At 38.5% G+C, this 25641-nt stretch overlaps 1 protein-coding gene across 1 annotated transcript; it reads left to right on the top strand.

The window, feature by feature from the left end:
• The first annotated feature begins 9789 nt into the window (after positions 1 to 9789).
• Positions 9790 to 13580, top strand: LOC147852361 (reticulon-like protein B6). Its single transcript, XM_087334402.1, has 5 exons — positions 9790 to 10101; positions 10976 to 11156; positions 11347 to 11488; positions 11981 to 12050; positions 13216 to 13580. The coding sequence occupies exons 1-5, from the start codon at positions 9936 to 9938 to the stop codon at positions 13383 to 13385; spliced, it is 729 nt and encodes a 242-aa protein (XP_087190528.1). The 5' UTR covers positions 9790 to 9935; the 3' UTR covers positions 13386 to 13580.
• The last annotated feature ends 12061 nt before the right edge of the window (positions 13581 to 25641 follow it).

Below are 25641 nucleotides of genomic sequence, written 5' to 3'. Positions count from 1 at the left end.
AACCTAAATCCTTCATAGCAAAGGATTTGCTTAGAGTTTTCGTCAAGCTCGCAATATTCTTAGTATCTTGTCCAACAACCAACATGTCATCTACATAAAGTAAGAGAATTAAGAAATCACTTTCATCATACCTCTTGACAAATACTCAATGATCAGCTTGTGTTTTGTGGAATCCATGTTCTAGTATGAAGGATTCAAACTTCTTATACCATTGTTGAGGAGCTTGCTTCAAACCATACAAGCTCTTCCTCAATCTACATACCAGATTCTCTTTTCCTTTTATCACAAAACCCTCAGATTTCTTCTTCTAAATCATCATGCAAAAATGTTGTTTTTACATCCAACTGTTCTATCTCTAGATTCACACTAGCAATTATACTCAATACAGTCCAGATAGATGTCATCTTCATGATTGAAGAAAATATTTCATCGAAGTTAACACCCTTTTTTTGTTGAAACCCCTTCACCACAATCTACATCGTTTTCCTCTTCTTCCTTTTGATAACCACCATCTCGTATCTATGCATTGGTATCCTCTCTAGTTAGGCGAGCTGTAGGTCCTCTATACGCTCATTGTCAAGGTCAATGAGCTCCCCCCAGATTCACCAGATAAGAGAGGAATTGGCTCACGAGAGGCAACTTAGTGGAAATAAGGTTATGTTAGCCAACCTAATGTGTTTCTTTACGTTAGAATAGCCAACAAGTTTTAAATTATACCTGTGCTAGAGAACAAATCTAATATCCAATTGCCCTCATTAGAAAACATTTCTATAAGGCGCATCATAAGTCGTTGGGATTTTTGATATGGGTTGACAAGTCCCCATTCTATAGTAGTGACATGTCGCAGTTTACGTGTAACTGTTGGATGCACCAATAGATTTGAACCTCCAACTTCATTAGAGTGCTCCATGATCCTTTGCTTCTTAATTTCGTCGAAATAACCAACAGTTATGTACTCAATTGCATTCATGAACCAAAATGTCGGTCCTCTATTCACAATCGTTTTTATCCTATCGATCACAAGGAACTAAAATATACAGTTCAGAATTAAGTCAAAAGAATTAAAGACAAATAAATATATTCAATTGGTCACAATATATAATCCTTACCAAGCAAGGTTCTCGATGCCATGGCAATGAGATCTCATAGCTTGAGCAATAGAGTACCCTTGGTTCATGCTATGAAACACAACAATTCTCCACAAGGACATTGTGGTCAGTTTCGTGAAATCTTTTACCATTTTTTCTAGTTGTTTAAACTTGAATGGTTTATCAAATTAAGAGGAACTTGCCATGCAAAAACCATAAGGTAAATCTGTGATAAGCAAACTGTAGTCCTTTGGCAGATTCAGATTCATCTCTGCCACATCTCCACAGAAGACATTATAGTATAAGTCTCTAGTGATGTCCTTTTTGTGGCTGAATTTCTTGAAAGTTCCATCATCATCAATATTATACACCTTCACTAAGCATCGATCCTTTTCTTTCCTAGCTCTTTCTAGATGTGCAAGGAAGGACGTTGGAAAGTCGTGTATGTGCTTGACCTATCCTAGTTTCTTTCCACGAGAAGGTTTCTAATAGGTACAACAAAAAGAATGTCACCCTAAATTGTAAACATATATACCATATTAGAATGCCAAGTAAAAGAAAAATACTAACCCAATCCTTGAATGCAATAAAGTGTTCCGACAACACCTTATAAGAGGACATCATCAAATAATCTTCGGTCACTTGCTCCCCAGTAATGCATCCAAGTTGCTTCATCATAACTTCTTGGATCTTCATCTATACCTTATGTCAATAAGACACATTACAACTCTGAATATCTCACAAAGGCCTAACACTTAGGAATTAATGAACTAATAAAACTTACTTGTTGAACTCTGTGACCATTTCTTCCAAGCTTTACTCCTTGGCCACGACTCTTGACAAAAAAACCAAAACAAGTAGTTGTTCATCTTTAATCCCTTGCATCGCTCTCCATTGGGACAACTTCATGTCCTGGGCTGCTTCTTCAATGGTAAGGTCGATCTTTTTTGTTGTTGTTAAATTTAGTTCTAGGTGGGGGTCAACTCGAGATTTCTTTTGCCTTTGTCCCTTGACCTCCTTATTCTCCCACATTGTAAATATTTGATCTTGTAGATCCCACACTTCCCCATCTCTGAATGCTAGTTGAAACCAAGACTCATATTTTCTTAGACCATCAGACTTTAGATTGTCATCCATGACAATGCCAACCTCATGAAGACATTGACGCCTGAGCCTTGGGTTTAGGCCAAATTTTTGTTTGGTGTCTAAATATTCATGGTGGAAGAATCTTATTCACTCGATGGAGAACATCTTCTATCGATAATCATTGTCATTATTATGATCCCATGCCAATAGTTTTGCTTCTTCCTATCGTTAGGCCCACGTAAATTTTGCATTCAGCATACATGAAGAAGAAGGTCGTAGGATATTCTCTTACTCATTCAGTTCAACACTAATCATTGACACATCAATCTAATGTTCTCATTTCATTTCATATCGTCTCCTAAATCTTCATATTTGCTTTCATGCTCTCTAATTAATGCTAGGTTCTTAAGTTCATAGTCTCATCACTCACAACTTCTAGAGTTCATAGCCTCGTCACTTCCAGTTCCACATTCGTAGCCTCATCGGTTGTAGCCTCGTCATTTGTGCTCCATCGTAGTCCATGGTTGGTGTGTTCGTGGCAAAACGTTTTGTTCGTATTGTTTATGTATATCAATATTGATGCTCTTCACACTATAGTGTTGATTTGTTATCCACTGATTGACGACCTCATCTCCAACATTTGATATCAAAGCCCGAGGTTCTTTAATTCTGTCGTGGTCTTTGAAGACTTCAAGATTTTTGAATATAATTTGAAAAGGTTTTTCCAAGATTTCAGTCAGACTGAAATCTTTTGTTCAACAACTACAAATTAACGCTCTATGAGAAGAATACGCATATTATCGGTTGTGCAAGACGATAATCGGATCGGTTTGGACCGATCGGTTAGGCCGGATCGGAGTGTAAACTGGTGCGCAATAAGAGGCCGGATAGGTGCGAAAACCGGGAGGCCGTTGAACAGATATTCCGCGAGGGAATATATTTGGGAGTTAGTGTAGGAGCTCAGTTATGAGCATTGAAGTATGTGTCAGTACTTCTATCAATCCGTATGGACTTGTATAAAAGCGCTCTTTGAGCACATCCTATGTACAGAGTTTTACACATTATTTTTGAATTTAGTTTTTTCTACGTGTTCATTCGCTCTCTGTCTCTCTCGTGTACATTGTCTTAAGCTCTCCATTAAACCTATTTTTCTCAGTCGGTATTCTGTGTTTCGTATAGCTTCCGCACTTTACATTTCACAGTTTCTATTTCATTCTTTTAGTTTTCTTGCCCTAGTCACACCTTGTTTTCATCATGTACAATTTTTTTTTTTCCAAAACAAAATATCCTTCCATTAGTTTTCAAAAAAACCTATCAAGTACAAACTACAAAAGAGATGAAAAAGAAGAGGAAAAAGGACTATCCCAATGACTAGCCATGGAGGTATGACTACCCAAGTTTTAATATCCTTCTATTGTCTTCAATCCCAAGTTGCTTTTATTTCAAGCTACCATTTCTATATCATCATCCAGTAACATTTCATATTTGAAAAGTATATTAACCTTGGTACTAACGACAAATCCACCAAGTTTACACATCATATCGAATGCAATGCAAGCATGGCTTGTATAGTTGTCACTGAAAATAGAAATTTTTGGGTTACATTGACTGAAATGTGTGAGAATGACTTGATACACTCTAGAAGATTTTGCAACTTGTAGTGCTTCTGTTGTTGTACTATGATTATTCATGATCGCCCCACCATGTATGCTATCATCAAAAGTTGCGTCATGTATTAAAACCGTAGGTCTACTCGAAGCTTCAACCATTGCTTCACAACATCTTGTATCTCCTGAGTAAACAAGCTTCCAACCCGATTCTACATTCCCTCCATTCTCTTGAAACTACCCCGTATGCATGAAGACAATGAACCACTTGTATGCGCCATAGCATGCAAACAATGAAGACCTCGGAGACCCATAACATGCAAAACATTCTTCAAATTACGTCGTTCTACCACATCCACTCCTTGTTGGAAATGAAAACCTTGATCCTTCCAATTAGCATTACTTTCACGAACATCCTGAGGTTCACCCATTTCTTTCTACCAGCACTAAATTCTCAAACTGTGCTTAGGCTTCAATTATTGCTCCGCATTTACACTACCAATCTCGTTGAGCCATGCTCAACATATCTTGTAATAGATTCATTTCACAAGAGAACATGTTTGTTTGCAAGAATATCAATTACATCTCGAACTGAAATATCATCGATTGTTTTTTGTGTTTTTTCAAGATTGCCACATATAGCATACATGTCCAACAAAGCATTCCCAAGCTCAATATTGTCTTCTAACAACCTCTTACTCATAATATTTCAATGTGATTTTCTATGCATGTCAATCACTCTTTCACAGCCACCTTGGCAAACTTCTCAAGGCCAGAATCACTACATAACACATCCTTGTATCTCGAAATCAAAGTTGAAAATATTTCTTGTGCCTCCACAAATAAACCACAAAAAATCTTTGTTGAGCCATGCTCCACTTATCCTGTAATAGATGCATTCCACAAGAGAACATCTCTATTTGCAAGAATATGAAATACATCATGTGTATCTAACAAAGATCAACACCTAGCGTACATCCAAGAGACCACATCTCAAACTGAATATCATTGACTGTTTTTATTTTTATTTTTTTCCTTTTCAAGCTTGCCAGATGTAACATATGTCCAACAAAGCATTTCCAAGCTCAATATTGTCTTCTAGCAACTTGTTACTAACAAAGATCAACACCTAGCGTACATCCAAGAGACCACATCTCAAACTAAATATCATTGACTGTTTTTATTTTTATTTTTTTCCTTTTCAAGCTTGCCAGATGTAACATATGTCCAACAAAGCATTTCCAAGCTCAATATTGTCTTCTAGCAACTTGTTACTCATGATTCCATTGCAAGTTTCTATGCCTGTTAACCACTCCTACAATGCCACCCGACTTTACATCGAACAAAAGTAAAAACATCATTTTGCATTTGTTCAACAAGATTCAATGCTACATGGTCAAATCTATACTAGTAATATCCTGAAATTAATGCATTCTTAGAAGCCATAACCCGAGCCGGAAGTCCCTCTTTCCTCATAGGTAAAACACACAAGATGAGGGTCATATGGCAACCTTCTAGCGTCTTCCATTACTTTCTTGAAACACCAACCTTCTTCAACATGTTCATAGTTAGCTACACCTACAACGTGCTACCAATTGTCTCCACTCATCCTCCCCAGAAAAATGAGAAAACCACTCCCCAAATTTGAAAAGTAAATGAAACATAATCTATCTCCTTGTCACTCCCAAGAACTTTTTCAACATCCTTTAACATCATTCATCTCCGCCCCACAGTACAAAGATTTTCCCATAAGGATGGCTTCCCCAAGCAAAGCCAAACCAATCTTCTATTTTGCCATTTTCAACGTACACAAAATAGTTGCATCTTAAGATAGTCTTTCTATTTTCCACATTCAACCTGCTCATGGTTAGCAATACATAAGACCTGCAACCAAATGTATACATCCTAGTACAATACCTTTTGACAATTTGACTCCAATCATCCTTCCCAAAAAAATGAGAAAACCACTCCCCAATTTTGAAAAATAATTGAAACATAATCTAGCCTCCCTGTCACTCCCTAGAACTGCTTGCTTCAACATCCTTTAACATCATCCATTTTTGTCATGTACAATTTTTGTCACATCAACACCAAAGAAGTAATCAAAATTCTAGTTTAGTAACAAGTTCTTTGTGTCTTGTTTTTAATCATTGGTTGATTGTTTGTTATTACAACTTGAGCATTTATTTCATATTCTGAAGTTTTGCAATAATGATAAGATGAATTTCAATATTGTTTTGAGATGTTATTGTTGGATGTCCACTCTAGTCATCAAGAGAAGGGGCCTTTTATCAATTTGAGATACACGCATACATTATGCTTACCTACCTTATGCTTTTAGTACTTTTTTATTATTGCATGTTTTTACTAGTTATGTTTCATTGAGTATTCAAATTTGTACAGAAATTCTTCTCCTCACTCTTAGAAATCACTTGCTCTTTGAAATTGCATTTCCATGAATTTGCCCAAATCTTGGTTTTAAATCTAACATGATGTTTGCAAAAATAGTTAAAGGTCTACCAATACCAAAACAAATCACAACCTCTACCAAATAAATGAGCCAAACGTCCCATGAAGCATTAATAGAAATTTATATGGTCTCTCCAAAGCTATGGTGCATAAGAATGATGTAGAAAGCAACATGTTACAAATATTTTGAGCTCAATGATGAAGTGAGTAGCCATCTATTTAAATTTTGAACATTAATTAATTAATTACTAATTAATAAACGATGCAACTCTTGTAGTTGCACAATGTGAAAAGACACAAACATGAAGAGGTGTCTCTTCATGAAAGGACACATTTGTGATTAGTACAAAATATGGCTTAAAGCTAAGTTTTGTATAAACAATCGTCATAAGTATTACAATCATTATTCCACTTAATATAATTCCATCATTTCATCATTCCTTGCATGCTCTTGATAGATAATGAGTATATGCCTTTTTATGTCTATAGTTAGTTACCCTCTAAAAATTGTGTAACTTTATCAAATATGTTTCAAAATTTCCTAATATGAATTTTCATTCTCTCTTACACGGTGATTTAGCTATACATATATGTTCTGTGATTGGTCATCTTATGCTTCAATTGTGAAATTTTAGTAAGCAGAATTGTTTAAATAAGAAATTTTAATTTCTTGTTGTTCCAAAGAGCATGTAGACTCCTAGGAAAATGGGCAATAATAATTTTGAAAATCTGGTTGGGTTAATGAGAAGCAAAAAATATCAAGTCTGGGGTCAAAGTTTGCTCAACACTACTAACAACTTGTCTCTCACACCAGCCCCCATGTTGGTTGTTTCCTACTCACCTGCCACCCTCTCTTCGTTGTAGGCCCCAAGAGCCGACTCGTACTAGGCAACATTGAAGGACATCGCCTTAGATATAGGTAGCTTCTTACATTACGTTAGGCCGCAAGGCATTGTAAGTAGGCTCATCTTCTTTTACTTGATCGGAGGAAGACTCCCCGATGTGTGTATAAGTCTCCTTGTAGACTCTCTATGTAATAATCCTTCCTAACTAATGGGAAAGTAGCTTCATTTTGGGAAAAAAAAAAACAACTTGTCTCTCACACACTTTTGACAATATATACATTTTAAGGACCCCATAAATAGCCATTACAACCAAACCCTTAACATTATAACTAACCACATGGTACTTCTACCACTTACAAAATTTATGGCCTCAAACACAAACAATCAATGCAACCAAAATTGAGGATCTTGGGAAATGTTCATGAACAAGCCAAAATTGTCTACCAAATGCAAATCAAGTTGCACCACATGTCTTAACTCTTGTCCACTAGTTACAATTTCTTGTTTACGACAAACCCTTGACATTGTTTGTTGCATACATCAATTAACAATTTAGTGGTAATAAATACAGGGATCAACATATAGTTTTTGAATATAAATGAGTTTATCAATATATTTTGTGAAATATGGTTTTGACTCATAATCTATTTATGTGAAAAGTGGCATGCAGGCTCATCTTGTTTGCCCACATGTGTTATTGCTATTTATTGAATGAGGGGGGTTTCTCATACATACATGGAGGGCACCTATCAATCATCTTGAATTTTCCATAAAACAAGGTTGTAAACCTTATGAGTGCACGGGCATTTGCACTTTGCATATTAAGTAATGGCTCTCAATGGACATGGAAAAAGCAAATGACTTATCTTATAGTCAACAACGTGCCAAAACCACCCTAATCTTGAAGGAAACTATGAATACACATTTCATCATTTAATATATTGAATGACTCATTTAGTGATATCCAACGAACCAATTGTTATCACCACCAAACCTCTAATATCACAACACTTGTTTTGCACAAAAAATTATTTAGTGATATTTTTTAGGACTGAGTCAACAATTGCCACCGTCATCAACATTTTCAAGCCTTGCCTAGTCAATCATCATCGGCATTTTGACTCTTGTTCCGTCCATCACTTAAATCCATCTTGGAACCCTTGATCAACTAGCTTGTAGTCAATGTTGAATTGCACTTTCACGAGCCATCATCATTATCAATTTTTTTCTAGAATAATTCCTTGACTTATAGTGCGTAAAAAGTGATGACAAGTGCAAGGGTCAACACACACATCATCATTGCTTCAAGGTTCTTTTTTATATGCCAAGAAACCAAAACTCTCAACATTGACCCCCAAGCAACCGTGGATGTACCAATGAATCCATAGTCATCACACAAGAATCTTTCCGCCCCTTTGTCTAGTTGATTATCCACTAGATGTTTGAATCGGAATATGACACAAACTATGTATACCTAACACATCTAGGACATGATTGATCATCTCCATGGAAGATAATTCTCCTCCTCACCTTAATAATTTTGGGGGACAACCACCCTTGTGCCAAAAGGTTCTCATGAAAGAGAGCCCCCTCTCAATACACAATTAAGCATTTCCATGACATACTTTCTAATGCTCCCACTCAAACCAATGTTTAGGTCCTAGGACAACCACACACACATATCGAAACATGTCAACGATGGAACCCAAAATCCTAAAAAACTTGATACACATATCATCAAGGATGGAATGAGTCGTTCCACACACACACCCACACACACACACACACACACACACCTCGCTTTTCCTCACCCTCCATAGCCACAACTATAGAGCAACAACCACCATGACACAAGTCAATGAATCTTAACAAGTGGAAGGAACACACATATACCATTGAATGTAGAAACAAATGTTTGGATGACCAAGATTTACATGTGATATGGATTAGAGATATGTATATGGGTATATATTTAGTATTGTCCTTTTTAAGGTAAACTATAGTCTATGACCAAAAGTAACACATATTCTCATGCTAGTACGCATAGATAAGGGTTTGGGTAGAAACTGAGTGTGATGTTTGAGGGGTTTTACTAATGAACAAAGTCGCAATCGAGAGAGAGAGAGAGAGAGAGAGAAGAGAGAGAGTATTGTGGGGTGGGAGAGGAAGAGGCGTAGAGAGTCGACGGATGAGTGGACCTCGTGCTGTGTGCCTCTATCTATGCACACCACTTGTCCGAGGAGCACTGAAGAGGATTATTCACAGATTAGAAGGGGGTCACAACAGATGGGATGGGTGGGGGGGGGGGGGGCGGGTAGACAAACGGATAGGCGATGGGCAAAGCGGTGTGGCGACAAGAATGTGTTGTTTCATTTGTATGGGTGAGTGAGTCGGGTTTTGATGGGCACGCGGGCGGGCGGCCGACAAGAATGAGGAAGAAGAAGATGGTGGTGGGTGGGTGGGTTTTGTGTGTGTGTGTGTGTTTGTTATATAACGTGTGAACCGTGAGAGTCTCTCTCTCCTTCTTCGTTGGAGAGAGAGAGAGAGAGAGACACACACACACACACACACACACACACTCACTCCTTCAGCAAAAGGTAAAAGACAGAAAAGATCCTTTCCTTCTTCTTCTTCTTCTTCATCGCCGTCGTTTTCTTCTTCATCAGAAAAAGAAGCAGAAGGAAGAAGAAGAAGAAGAAGAAGCAGAGGAGAGCAAGTGCAGTGCCAAGAGCTTGATCCTTCCTTCATTCTCTGTTTCTCTGTCTCTGTCTGTCTCTGTATCTTTCTTCTCTCTTCTCTCTGTCCCCCCTTTGTCTTCACGCTTCCTTTCATCTGTGAGCATGCCTGGGCGTCATGAAGATGAGAGCCTCCTCGAAAACCTCATTCATTCCGTGAGGGAAGCTTCCTCAGCTCAGTTCGTGCCGCCGCCTTCTGCTTCCTCCGCCGCATCCTCTTTCTTCTCCGGACGTGGACAGCAAATGCACGACTTCCTCGGAGGAGGCCACTGTAAGTAAATTCTGTTCTCTCTCTCTCTCTCTCTCTCTCTCTCTCTCTTTCCCTTCATTCCTCTTTTTTGCTGCTTCACTCCTAAAATCAAATCTCTGGAAATTTCAACATGTCTGCTTGGATGCAAGAAGCAAAGACCTAGTTTTGCACGTGAAATTTCGTCTCCTGTTTTTGAGTAGCAGCAGGTGTCTGGCGCTCTATTTCTGAATTGTTTAGAATCTATCCATCTGTCAATAAAAATATGACATATTGGCACAGTTTTTAGGGTTTCCTGCACCTAACAACACCAAATTCGTAGTCAATTCTAACTGTGTCGGGTTCTCCAGAGCAGCAAATGATAAAACATTTCCGACCTTCAGGCATTCCAAACCTCAAAAATCAGTAGGTCATAAGAAATTCTTCAATTCAGGGTTTCTAAGGATCAAAAGTCCTAAATCACAGGCTGTCTATCATTTCTAAAGACTTAAAGACCAGTAATTTCAATTTACACAGAGTTTAGGTAGGCTTTCCAGATCATAATGAATCTGTAATTCATCAAACATTTGCACAGTTATGGGTTGCAAGAGCATAGTGAACTTCTACTCATAAGAAATACGTAGGGTTTTACGGTTTCTGGACGCTAATGAATCTATATTTCATCAGAAATTTGCACAGCCAAAGGGCTTCTAAAGCATAACGATCTGCTATTGACAAAACATTTCCCACACATTTAACGGTGTTGAGAACCTAATGATGTGTACGAATATGTTACGTACTGTTTCTAAGAGTTCTTGGGACCTGCTGCCTGTGCTGCATTTGCATTGGTTAGGTTTTTGGAGAAGCTAACAATCTGTTGTTGGTGATGGTGATTGAATGTGTGAATGATCCAACATAGCTGCTGATGTTCTGCTATGGAGGAAGAAACATCTGTCTGCGAGCACCATTGTGGGATCTGCCATCCTTTGGGTTGTGTTCGAATGGATTGGCTACCATTTTGTGTCTGTCATCTCCTTTGTACTCCTTGTGGCCATTGTTTTCGTCTTTCTCTGGTCCTATACCGCAGATCTTTTGAACAGGTCTCTCTCTCTCTCTCTCTCTCTCTCTCTCCCCCCACCCAATCTGTGGACTATGTTGACATTTTTCCATTCACTTTCTCTGTATCTTCTGTATCCTCATCATCTTCTTCTGTGTCTGCGTGCAATGATTAATCGTTGTTATCCATAAGTCATCTGTTCCATCATTTTCTTCTTTCCCTTCTTCTTGCAGGGATCCTCCTGCAGTTCCCAGATTGCAAATCTCTGATCAACAAGTTCTTGAGTATGGAAAATTGCTGAAAACAGAGATCAACAGGTTGCTGGCAATCCTTCATGACATTGCATTGGGCAAAGATCTCAAACAGTTCCTAAAGGTATCTCCACACACTTTCCATTTCTTCAACAAAATCAAAACAAACAAGACAAGACAGAAACAAAAAGACAAACACAGAGGAACCAAAGAAAAAAACACAAAGCAAAAGACGAACGACAAAAAGCAAAAAGCAAAAAGCCAAAAGCCAAAAACAAACAACAAACAACAAACAACAAACAACAAACAACAAACAACAAACAACAAACAACAAACAACAATTAAAACCAAAAACCAAAAACACAAAGATCTTTAGAACAAAGATTGTTTATCTTAATTGGAGCCTTTCAAACTCAGCATTCTCTTTTCTCATTCCTTTTCTCGGGTTCTTTCTTGTGTGTGGAAAGGAAAAGAGAATTCCAGTTAGTATGGCATGCATTCTTGCTTTAATGAAGAAGAAAGTAGGAGAGAACAGAAGCAAGTCTCAAAAAGCAAAGGTTTAGATTCTTGTTCTCTAATAACATGAATGCTGAAAGACATCCTCTCTTGTTTGCAGCTTGCGGGCATTCTTTCGTTTCTCGTGGTCTTTGGTACCTGGTTCCATTTCCTCACACTTTTGCTACTCGGTGAGTGCCTCTATCTCTGTGTCTCCTTCCTCCTCACTCGGCCCTAGTATGCTCTCTCTCAATTGCGGTATTCATTAGTAAATTGTTTCACTTTTGTGCCATTTGTCATATTCGTTGTCCGGGGATGATAATAAAATACGTCCGTCTGTCTCTATCTCTCTCCCCTTGGTTCCTTTCACACTATGGTTGAGAAAATTGCATTGCTCCCCCCCCCCCCCCCCCCCGGTATAAGAAAAACCTTCCCAGTGACCTTCATTTCACACAACAATATTTTTCTTTCCTTTCTACACTACACCTGACAATAGTGGTGTGCCATTTGCCCTGGGGTCTTTTCTACTATAGATAACAATCCCCTCAATTTATCAAAGGAAGGAACATGTTATTTTTTCTCAGGTAGTGTGATGGGAAACCTTACATGCCCAATGATCTCAACCCCCCTATCTGTAATCCATGCTATTGCTCCCATTTGGCTTAGCTCTCATTTTGTTCAATGCAATATGAGATGCTGGGGCGTGCGTTTTGACTGTATGACATTCACACTTTTTATTATTATCAATAATTAACCCTATCCAAACACATGTCTCTTACAATGCACAATGTGGAATTGATTGCAATATTTGCTAGTAAACCTTTTGTGCACCTATGGTCACGTGAGGGCTCTACTACACACACATGCACACAAACATTTCCTTCAATCCCGTTGGTCATATCTTAACCCAAAGAACAACAATGCAAAACACACACACAAACACATACACGCACTCCACTCTCAATTGCATGAGTTTCTCACAATTAGTGTGCCCTTTCAATGCAACATTCATTAGTAACGTACTTGAACATCGAGAATTGCTACTCACATTCACATGTGTTACGTGAAAATGTTGTGTTTTTGGTCTCAAATGTCATATTTGATTTTTACGATGATAATAAATGTCTCTCAGTTTTTTTGTAATTGCTTTACCTAGTGGTAAGTCATACTACTAACCCTAGATCTTGGGTTCGATACCCAATTTTCTCATCTCTCTATTACTCCATATATATCCTCTTAATTTATTAGATGTCATTGTGGATGTAGGGGTAGAGTTTTCTCTCTCTCACTCTCTCTTTCTCTCTCTCATGTACACATGTTCGTTTTGGCCTAAGTGAATTTTATGGGATTATGCAGCTGTCATAGCCGCCCACACCATGCCATTGTTATATGAGAAACATGGGGATTCTATTGACAACTTTGCGAATATTGCTTTGAAAGAAGTGGCCAACCAATACAAATTCTTTGATGAAGCGATTCTAAGCAAGATTCCACGTAAGCAACCTTCCTGGCGTAAGCGGGATTAGGTGTAAAGTGATCCTTGAGTACATGAACTTGTGGCATAATTTCCTAGAACTTCATTTGTTTGTCTTACCCAATCTGATCAAATTGTTTATCTTTTCAATGATTTGATTTGAGACATTGCATATGTATATTTATGTCATGATTTATTACTATCTTGTATCATCCAGTTGGCAAGTATGTCTTGCTTGATGTGATCATGTTTTTTCATAAATAGTGATGTGGTTTGAGACATTGCATATGTATATGTATATCATGATATGTTAACTTGTATCATCTAATTTGCTTGTTAATTCCTAGACATTGTATGGTGTTCTTAGCATGTTAAAAAAGGTTCAACCTAGGCAAACATAGGCAAGATGTATTAAACAAACGTCAACCAGGGGCCTATGGTAAATGTTAAATTTTAGTTTTATATCAGTTGACAATTTCCTTAAACTTTGTATTCTCTCCTCATAATGGGAGATATTTAACCTGAAACTCAGGAGGAGTAGCTAATAAAACGTTTTGAGCAAACTTAACTTACTAGATAGTATACATGTTAACAACAATGCATGCTAAATTGCAAGTGGAAGCAATGAACTTATACACCATATAAGAGATGCTAGACATTAATGCTATCTAGGAATTGTTACTCATAACCTCAAGCTTAGCTTACATAAATCTTTTTGGTGTGGGTGTCAAGCTTGACTTTATTCCTGAGTGGTTTTTAGTTTATGTACAACATGATTTACTGAAAAAAATTGAGTTTAATTAATAAGAAAATTCAATGCTAATAAGATGTAGCAAATACTTACCAAAATACTCCAACTACTAATTCAACACATTTTTGAACTAACCCTAGATGTTTTTCAAAATGGCCAAATGTCCCTAGTTTCTCTTTTCAAATTTCCTCCCTTATTGGCAAGCTATTATGCTAGTAGAGTAAGGTCATGTATATAAAGAACCAAGGAGAACTTTTGTTGAGGATCATGTAACAATGCAACATGTTCATAGACCTACTTGGACGTTAAGAACTGAACCGAAGTTTTGCGGAGGATCATGCAACATTGCTACTTGTTCATAGACAGACCTATTGGTTTTAAAAATTGGCTTATGTGGATATGTTGGATATCCATGTTCCTTTTTTCCCCCTTGGATATCCATGTCCCTTGTTATGGTCCTCATGTGAATACAATGATAATGCATCTCAATGTATTTGGTACATTCATCAAACATAGGATTCTGTGGTGATTGGATACAACTGAGATTGTCATAGATGTATGTCTATGCCATACATGCGAAAGTCCTTCAGTATTTGTTTGAGCCATATTGTTCATATATTTTGCTTGTATGTTGGACAATGTCATAATAGGTTGCTTCTTGTTGACATCCATATGCCCTTGTAGGCATATTGAAATTCTTTTGCAATTAGTTATTTCTTTGAAATACTACACAACCCTTTAAGCACAATGTTTGTATGGAGTGGTTCAGTGGATAGACCATATAGTTGAGGCATCATCATAAATTGTAGTCAAGTATATTAGGCTATAGATAATTTGCATGCAGTAGGGGTTAGGCTAATATACCAATAGCCCAAAATCCTTTGTTGTAGATTTGGTGATCTTGGGGTACACCAATATGCCATTTGAACAAAAAATATGTCATGGCTTCTATGAAATTACGAGTTGAGGGCTTCTTTGTTGTTGCTATGCCATTTTTCTATGACATGCATCTATGTGTGAGCTAATTGTAGATTCTTTCGTTTTGGAAGAAGTCTGTGTGTTTTTTTAGAATATTGTTTGTTGTCAAACTTCAAGTAACTGATTTTCCACAGTCTCATTCCCACCAAACTTCTAAGCTTCTCAAAACATGTAAAATATTTAGCCTTTCTATGCATAAGATATACAAACATATGATGATAGAGATCTTCAATCAAAGTGATAATGTAGTTGTGTCCAAGACCTCTTTGGTTTTTTTAGAGCAGTTCAATTAGCTCTCTCGTAGGTACTCACGTGTGAATGACACTTGTTGACATTGTGTACAATAGGTAACTCTCTTTTGGCCAAATTTCGAATATGTTCAAGAGAGGATAGTCCATCCATGTTTATAAAAATGTATGTGAGTTAGATATATGTGTGTGTGAGAGACATTTGCCGTGTATGAATATGCATGTGTGTAACTAGATAGATTTGGAAGTGTGTGAGTGTATAACTACATGCCTAGATGCTTGTAAGCAAGAATGTAGTTCTAATTGTGAATACTAAGCGTGTATTTGTTTGATTGAAAATCTATGTGCAAGGGTACGTGTGTGAGCAAATATAGGTATATACAGGTACTAATGTGTGTTTATAAGTTGGCATGTGCACTAATTACAAATTTACACGCATACATTGTGATATATGTATATCTATCTATCTATCTATAGATTTATAAATATATTTGTGTACTAATGTGCAACGAGGAGTTAGTGTGGAAACAAGTATATGCATGTATTGTTAGGTAGAGGAGGGCTACGATCTCTATGTGCAATATCATCCTTGTTATACTTGTCCCAAATAACTTACGCCTACTTACTACATTTCCTCATGTGAGCTTCCCACATCACGTCATCAGACTCTATCTTGAGTTGTTTTTATATTAAAGGAGTAGGATAGAGTTCAACTTTCTCTTTCGAGAAGGATCAATTTGCATACCTCGTTCAATGATCAAATTTCCAAGATAAGTAATTGATTTCTTGGAAAACTCACATTTCAATACCTTGCCAAAATTTTGTTTTCCGCATAATGTTTGGAGGAAAAAATTGACTTGTTTACCATTCATCTCATATATGATTGTAAGTAAGAATATCATCCAAGCATATGACAATAAATTGGCCGAGTAGGTCTCAAAAAATACCATTAATCTAACCAAAAGGCATCATCCAAGAATACGGCAATAAATTGGCCTAGTTCGTCTCAAAACATACCATTCATTTCTTGTTGGAATGTGGCTGGAGCATTAATCAAACAAAAAGGCATGACTAGGAATTTGTTATGACTATAACACGTACACAATGCCTTTTTAGGAAACCGTTTTTAGCAATGTGAATATGGTGATAACTAGTTCTTAAATCAATAGATTAGAAAAGTATATAGATCCTCCTAAACGATCTATTAAATTGTCTACTTTAAGCAAGGGATAATTATTTTGAATAGTGACTTTATTTGGACATAGGGGTAGTTTGGTAAATTTGGAACTTCTAGGGGTATTCTGATAAATAGACGAACTTCAAGGGGTATCTTGGTACTTTTCCCTAAAAAATACTCATCTGTTCATGTGGTTTGGTTTAAAGGTTAAAAAATACTCACAAATTTTCCCTATAGGCTCTAACGTTCAACTTTTAATTTTAAACTCTAGTTTTAACTTATTAAATTTTATATGGATTATATGTAGAGTCTCCTTTTCATTTATGATGATCAAATATGATTGTCATGATGACAGTCACATCATGCCTCAAAGAAGGGACACTCACAACCTTGTTATACACACGTCAAATCCTTAACCATTGTAATAACATGTTTATATGTATTATTTTAGAATATATAATGTAATATCATAAGAATATTCTATATTACTTTATATTCTAGAATGTCCTAGAGTGTTCTATATGCTAGAACCTTCTAGACTACTAGATTACTCTATATTCTAGAATGTCCTAGAATATTCTAGAGTAATCTATATTACTCTATAGGGACTTATAAATAGGGATCTATCAATCCAATTTTTTATTTCTCCCTCTTCCAACAAGTTCTCTTCTTTCTTCTCCTCTCCCCTCGTAAGTTATGGAGTTCGTGATCAAACAAGAATACATGCGTGTTCTTTCTAAGCTTGACATGCTCACGAATAAATTTGTGGCATTAGAGCATGAAAATCAAAGGCTATTGGGCAACCTACGACAAGCAAGTACCGAAAAATCTCAACAACGTGAAGAATTATCACAACGGGTTCATCAACTTGAGGCTACTATATTGTCATTACGAGAACAAGCGTCGGGGGCTCAAAACTCCCCTCGAGAACCAAAGATTACCCTCCCTGCCAAGTTTGATGGTACGAGGTCTTTATTTCGAGGCTTCTTGAATCAAGTCCGTTTGGTTATTCAGTTACATCCCAACTAGTACCCAACTGATGCTACTCGTGTGGGATTAGTGGGAACCTTGCTATGTGGTACAACATTAGCATGGTTTGCACCACTTCTCGAGAAGAAATCACCGTTGTTGGAGGATTTTGAGGCATTTGTTAAGGAGTTTCAAGCTAGTTTCGGAGACACTAACAACACTAGGACGACGATAAACAAGATTCAAAGGCTCCGACAAGGAGATCGTCCCGCGTCGACTTACGTAGCTGATTTCCGTCTTTTGGCATGCGATATCCCTTGGGATGAGGCGGCCTTAATGGATCAATTCTGTCAAGTTTTGCGTAATGATGTCAAAGATTTTCTTCTTACTTTACATGAAGATCCGAAGTCTCTAACAGAGGCCATTAATTGAGCCGTGTGATGTGATAATCGCCTATTTGAGTGACGTTCTGAGCGCCAACAAATGTTACGTCGTAAACCGGAACAGACGTATGCTTCTGTAGTCGCAACGCCTCCACAAGTTTCCAAACCCATTACAAGGGATGGACCAACTCCGATGGAAATAGAGACAACACAACGTCGAGGGCCTTTATCAGATGTTGAGAAGCAACGACGTCGAGCGCACCGCCTATGCCTATATTGTGGCGGTCCAAGACATATAGCCGTGAATTGTCCACATAAACTTAGACGTCAACTATACCAAGTAAGTGCACATGAAATCCCTACTTCGAGTTCCATTGTTACTTCAAATAACATAAATAAGCCTAATAGTCCATGCCATGAGAATAGATTCGATGTCTTGAGTCAATTAGAGGATGTGTTAAACAAATAAGTCCGACCAAAATAGGAGCCATTTGGATGGACCATCCTAGATATGTAGAGTTAGTTCCTCGTCGTGGTTCCATTTCATCGAGTCAAGTGAGTAGAGTTTTTCTGCAGAAGTTGAGCTTACCACATCTACATGTCATCGAGTCCTAGCCTTTGCCCTCCTAGATTTTGGAGCCAACTCTTGTTTCATGGATCATGAATTTGCATTGTCACAAAACATCCTTTTGAATAAGCTCTTGAACCCAATAGCCGTAGGAGTCATTGATGGCCGTCCCATAGCATCAGGTGATATAGTTGAGGAGTCTGAGCCAATTCGTATAGTTCTTGGCGATTTGGCAAGCATAATCCCTTTCAACATTATTCGCAGTCTGGAGCACCCAATTGTTCTAGGTCTCCCTTGGTACCCGAAGATTGATTGGATGAAAAGGACAATTGAGGAGACCCCGGAAGAAAGAACAAAGCTCGCATCCCTCAACTCTCCGACATTTGATACTAGATCCCATAAGTTATCGACCATCTCTTTACGCTAGTTACATGAGGAAGGGGGGACCGAGGATATGTTCGTATTTGCAATAGTAGCAACTCCATCATCCACCTTACATGAAGGGGACATTAAACTACCAGACAAATACAAAGAGTTCTCCGACGTCTTTGATAAGGTGAAGGGCAATACATTCCTAGAGCATCGGCCATACGACTGCCCTATTGACTTGCAACCAGGGAAAGAACCTCCATGGGGCCCAATTTATAATTTCTCCCCTATAGCGCTAAAGACTTTGCGGGAATATATCGATGAGAATCTCGCAAATGGATTCATTTGGCATTCTAGATCCCTTGCTGGTGCACCTATCTTCTTCGTTAAGAAAAAGAATGGGTCTCTTCGGTTGGTCGTGGATTATCAAGGGTTAAACAAAGTGACGATCCGGAATAGATATGCTCTACTGTTAATCTCGAATCTTTTGGAATGTCTTAGTGGAACAAAATTTTTCATGAAATTGGACCATCGGGGTGCATATAATCTAGTTCGGATTCGTTCGGGGGATGAATGGAAGATCGCTTTTCGCACTCGCTATGGACATTTTGAGTATACTGTGATGCCATTCGGTCTCACGAATGCACATGCAGTTTGGTTTTCCAGCATATGGCGAATGATATTTTTCGAGATTTTCTCTATATCTTCACTATAGTTTACCTAGATGACATTTTGATCTACTTGAAGATCCAAGAGGATCATGATGAACATGTTCGTCAGATACTACGTCGACTATGAGAATATGGTCTCTACGCAAAATTAGAAAAGTGTAGTTTCGGACAGAATCAGGTGGAATTTTTGGGGTACGTTGTATCATCAGATGGTATTTCTATGGACCCCATGAAGGTTCAAGCAATTTTAGAGTGGCAGACGCTTATTTCAGTGCGCGATGTGCAATGTTTTCTCGGGTTTGCGAACTTTTATCAGAAATTTATTCTAAGGTTGTGCTTCCGCTCACTCAACTCACACACAAAAATCAACTATTCATATGGAGTTCAAATGCAGTCAAGGCATTTGAAAGTTTAAAATGGGCGTTTACAATGACACCTATTTTAGCACATGTAGACCCAACAAAACACTTCATCCTTGAAGCTGATGCATTCGATTTTGCACTAGGAAGTGTCTTATCGTAGACTGGAGATTACGGAGAGCTACACCTATCGCCTTTCATTCCCAAACGTTTGAAGCTACAGAGATCAGCTACGAGATCCATGACAAAGAACTTCTTGCAATTGTGGATTCTTTTCAACAATGGAGACATTTTCTAGAAGGCTCTTCTCAGCATATCATTGTCTACAATGATCATAAGAACCTGACATATTTTCAAAATGCTCAAGTCTTGAATTGGTGACAAGCCCGGTGGGCGCAATTTTTGACCACTTCGACTTTGTAATCATATATTGCCCTAGGATGCAACAAGGCAAAGCAGATGCGCTTTCTCGACGCTATTATATGGAACTTCGTCCAGGGGAACCTGTGTTAGGGCATCAAAAACAAATCCTTTTGGATCCTAATCACCTACGATTAATGGTAGTTAATGCCATACCAACATTTGAAGATTCCATTCTTCTTGATTCCATTCGAGATCATATGGCCACTGATGAATTCACCAAGGGTGTTTTGGATCATATTGTCCTAGATCGTGCTTCTTGCTCGCAGTTGAAAAACCCTCGTAATAATTATCGTCACTTCTATTGGCATGGTGGTTTTCTATTTCAACAAAACCTATTGTATGTTCCTGATGGTCCCCCACGACTACAAGTTTTACAACACTGCCATGACTCACCAATGGTTGGACATTTTGGAGTACGCAAAACTCTAGAATTAATTTCTCGACAATATTGGCGGCCTCGTCTTTGTCATTTTGTTGAGGAGTATGTTCGCAGCTGTGATACATGTTGTCGATCAAAAATTCCTCGATACCGATCCTATGGCTTACTACAACCACTTCCCATTCCGGAAAATCCTTGGAAGTCTATATCCTTGGATTTCATTACCGATCTCCTAGTTTCAAAAGGTGTATATCGACTTTGATGCCATTAGCGAACATAGCGGACTTCACCTCGCTTGACTTGAGGATGAACATTCGGCCTTCTCAACAGCCGTGAGCTATGACTCGATCGTCTTTTTCAATGAAGCATCCGTCAATGTTGAATCGTACTTGCATGCCTTGTTCGACGATTTGGCCGACCAAGACCAGGTTCTTTGTGATGGTTGGGACATGCATGATATTTTTGAGGTAGGTTTGTTTGCCTTCGTTTCCGAATGGGACGTTCCCGATATGCCGTATTGAATGAGTCGTGTCATCGCCTGTTTCGACATATCCGGGCCATTCGGGCTTTCGTAATTCTCATAACCAATTTTCATGAAATGTCATATTAGTGGATGCTCCCGAGTCAACAAACCACACATTCTCTGAGGGCGTGGTGTTTGTTTCACCTTGAGTCGCCATTGAGTGCACTTTGTGCCTCATCATGAACATTCCGCTACGATCGTCGTAGTCAGAATTCGATGCGTAATTCGTGAACATTCCGCTATGATTGTCGTAGTCGGAATTCGATGTGTAATTCGTGAACATTCCGCAACGATTGTCATAGTCGGAATTTGATGCGTAATTCGTGAACATTCCGCTACGGTTGTCGTCGTCGGAATCGATGCGTAGTTCGTGAGTTGTCGGCTGGTTGAGGCCGACTCTCGCTTCTTCTTTCGGCACTCCTCTTCGTAGTGACCGAGTTTTCCACAATATCCACATTTGATTGGGTTATCACGATTCCTTGGTCCAATGTGATGACTCCCCCTTCTGCCGAACTCTCTAGGATTGTTCCTGTCCGCTTGGCATTGGTGGGAGTTATGCTCTTGGGTCTTCTGACTGTGACTGCCTTGTCCGAATTGACCTCTATTCCCACGACCAAAATTTCTTCTATTATCCGACTGGGAGTAGAGCATCTGACCCTCTGGTGCGTTGCTCCTTTGTTGGGTGTGATTTTCCTCGACTAGCAATATTGACTGGAGATCGAAAAAGTTGGGAGCATTCTCTCTTGCGAGGACGACGGACCTTATTGCGCTGAATCGAGGTGCCAAGCCTCTGAGGCATATCTGTACCATTTCTTCATCGTCAATGCCAAACATTGATCGACCCAAGGGCATCACACAACTCCTTGATCTTCAAGGAGTAGCTACCGATTGACATGTCCCTTTGTTGAATGCCATTCAACTCTTGACAAAGCTGGAGCTTGCAAGCAGCCGTATTGGCCGTGAAGATCCTCTTGAGATTGCCCATGCTTCTTTCAGTGTTTTTGTTTCTCGAATATAGCCGAGCATGTGATCATGTACGTATGATGCAAGGCAATACAACACACGACTTACGGCTTGCTCCCAAACAGGATAGTCGACGTGTGTTAGGTTTGGTTGCGTTTCGTGAGCTCCTTCAATATAGCTCCAATATCCTTGTCTGACAAGGTACTGATGCATCTTGTACTCCCAAGATGCAAAGTTTGTCCCATCGAGCTTCTCCATAGGAAGAGCGTTTCCCATCGGAGTATTCATGATGATTTCTTCTGTGTTTCTTGAACATGTTCTATTGATCTTCGGTATGTAGAACACCGCAATCGATTAGTCTTGATCAAAAAACCACATGCTTTGATACCATGTAAAGAAAGGAGAGTGATTGTATGTAGCGGCAGGACTGTGTGTGTGTGTGTGTGCACGCGTGCGTATGAGAAACAGAGCGAGAGAGTCTTAAGATGAGAAAATTATGTATTACATCCAACAGTAACAAAGTTACAAAATGTTGGTTTAAATACCAACGAAACCAGGGCAAGGCCCCTTTTTGCTATTTACAAAACTAGCCTAGTATATCCATGAGCTAATGTGAAACCTATTTCTATGGGAAGTTGACTTCGATTCTCAACAGAACCTTACACCACAAGTTCAATTCCGGGTCATCTTATAACTCTCCCACCACCTATTGAGTTCTTGGAAGGACTTGAATTTGAGGATGCTGCCATTCTCGATTCTAAAATCGTGCGCAACAAGTTGTATTACTTGGTTGATCGGGTAGGCTATACCTCCAACGATCGAACTTGGGAACCTGCAACAAATCTTTCCAATGCCGCAGACATGGTCACCACATTTCATTGCGACTATCCTCATAAACGAGGTCCTACTACAAACCCTACGACCCGTGAGACGTGTCATCAAATAAGGGGGATAATGTCATGATGACACTCACATCATGACTCGAAGAAAGGGGATGGTATCATGATGACACTCACATCATGCCTCAAAGAAGCGGGATAGTGTCATGATGACACTCATATCATGCCTCGAAAGGATTTGAACCCACAACCTTGTTATACACATGTCAAATCCTTAACCATTGTAATAACATGTTTGTGTGTATGGTTTTTAGAATATATAATCTAATATCCTAAGAATATTCTATATTACTTTATATTCTAGAATGTCCTAGAGTGTTCTATATACTAGAACCTTCTAGACTACTAGATTACTCTATATTCTAGAATGTCCTAGAATATTCTAGAGTAATTTATATTACTCTATAGGGACTTATAAATAGGGATCTATCAATCCTCCAAAAAACCAAATTGGTTCAACGCCATCCTATAGCTCCCTACTGTCTACTCTTTGTACTCCATCTTATATTGCAATACAATACTTTCTTTTCAATTCTCTCTTTCTATCTTAACACTGTATCTCTTTTCCTCTCTTTCTCTCTCTTTCTCTTTGTGTTGACAATGATAAGTATGATGATCAAATTGATGATAAGTATGATGACAAAATTGATGATAAGTATGATGACAAAATTATGATAAGTATGATGACAAAATTTTATGATGATTTTCTCACACAAATTTATAATTAATATCAATAAAAAAGGGTTTGGTTTTGTTTTGATTTATGATAAACCAGTTTGGTTTGGTTTTAAATTTTTTGTAAACGATTTGGTTTTAAACAGTTTGGTTTCTCTTATTCTTTAAATGGTTTGGTTTAACGGTTCAGCTCTAAACGGTTCGGTTTAAATGGCTTCAAAATTTTTAAACAGTTTGGTTTGGATTTTATGATTAATAAATGGTTTGGTTTGGTTTCAAGGTCAAGAAACTGAATCGAACCGAAACCAAACCGGGCCCATTGCTAGTTGCGAGGGAAGAATGAATTTTGGACAAAGAGAGTCGAACTTGTGAATTTGTGATTTCGAGGAATTTATTTCCTTCAAGGAGGAGTCTAGAATTGTGATTTTGAAGAATTTATTGTTGGTGGAATGTGTTCCTTGAGTCGACTAGTGTGTGAATGGTCAGCTTGTGCACAATAACAATATGGATCTTGTTAATGCAACTAGGCAAGCATGTAGACAAGAAGAATAGGATTGATACATTGTTCTACTCTCAACTAGATAATGCACAATAAACAAAGAGAAAGAGAGACAGTTAATTAGAGCTCAACAAGATTGTTTATTTCAAAAACCCGCCAAACCTTAACACAAGATTCAGGTCCTCATAATATTTATAGGTAGGATAACTAAGCCCTAACTTTGAGGGTGTGCTCACACTAAGAATACAATTGGGTGGAGTAAGACTTTTAGTCCAACAAACTCTCCCGTAAAAGGACTACTCTAATTGTTACAACAATCTCGGGTAATCTCCCACGTAAACTTAAATATAGTTTAAATTCAAATTACAATTAGAATTACAAGCTAAAAGGTAAATTCCTGAATCGGGAGTGGTCGAGTCGGATCGGGTCAACACTTTAGTCTTTCGACCTTTGACCCTTTGGCTTGGTCAAAATTTCAACTCTTCCGCTCTATCAATTGAGTCAGCTTTCAATCCTATTTCCCCCCTTTCAGCCCATTAGGCCTTGCGATTGGGTTTCGGCTCTTTCGGCCCCTCGATCGTCTTTTGGCCTTTCAGCTCTTTTGGGTTCTGTGGCCTTTCGGCCGTTTATTTCTATGGGTCATTCGGCCTCTTTGGACCATTTGGCCTTTTTGACCTTTGTTGAGTGACAAGCTCAATGTTGGCATAAAAGGCTGACTCTGCCCAGTCCTTGTATCTCTAGTGTGAACACAGTTCATCTAACTAGTTAAGTAGGTAACTGTTCTTGTAAACATGAGTTCGAAGGGTTAGTCTAACATGTGTCTCTTGAGCATAACTATGTGTCTCTGTGTAACTACCTTCTTGTTCATTCTTTTGATACACAGTGAACTAATCTTCATCTACCTCACTTTCCATGTTGTTTGCTTGACTCATCAACAGTTCCTCATAGTCTTCCGCATCAACTAGTATCAGAGCTAGTTGGCAACAACAACATCAACAAGGAAAGGAGATTCCCAGTTGAAAGATAAGACCAAGTCAGAAAATCTTGGCTTCCTACAGAAAATGGTGTCAACATCAAGCACAGGTGTGGAAATTCCGCCACCTTTGTCATGTACGCATAATAATGCCCCATATACTCATTGTGTGAGAACTTCAAGCTTGATGGATCCATACTGAACAAACTTTTAGGTTTCAGTCAGATTGAAATCCTCAGATTAGCAATCATCGGGATCTTATTTGGTGAAGAGAAGAACATCATGTTGATTTGCACTCTATCAACCCCATTTGTGCTTCATCAAGGTTAATAAGCAACACTCGAACGGGCCCATAGGCGCTGCCATATTTACTTGAAATCACTTGAAGCAGGATTGGCTTAAGAATCAACACCATCCATGCTTCATTCGGCTAGAAAAAATTTGGGAAGACCAATTGGCCTTGTCCCTCCATTCATCATAGTCAATCGGAGCAGGATTAGC

The sequence above is a fragment of the Azolla caroliniana genome, unplaced genomic scaffold, assembly GCF_043228905.1.
Source record: "Azolla caroliniana isolate FFs.n. ecotype wild unplaced genomic scaffold, voAzoCaro1.0.p SCAF_18, whole genome shotgun sequence".
Lineage (NCBI taxonomy): Eukaryota > Viridiplantae > Streptophyta > Polypodiopsida > Salviniales > Salviniaceae > Azolla > Azolla caroliniana.
Note: the sequence above shows the minus strand (reverse complement) of the source record. Positions and strands in the feature narration are given on the sequence as shown.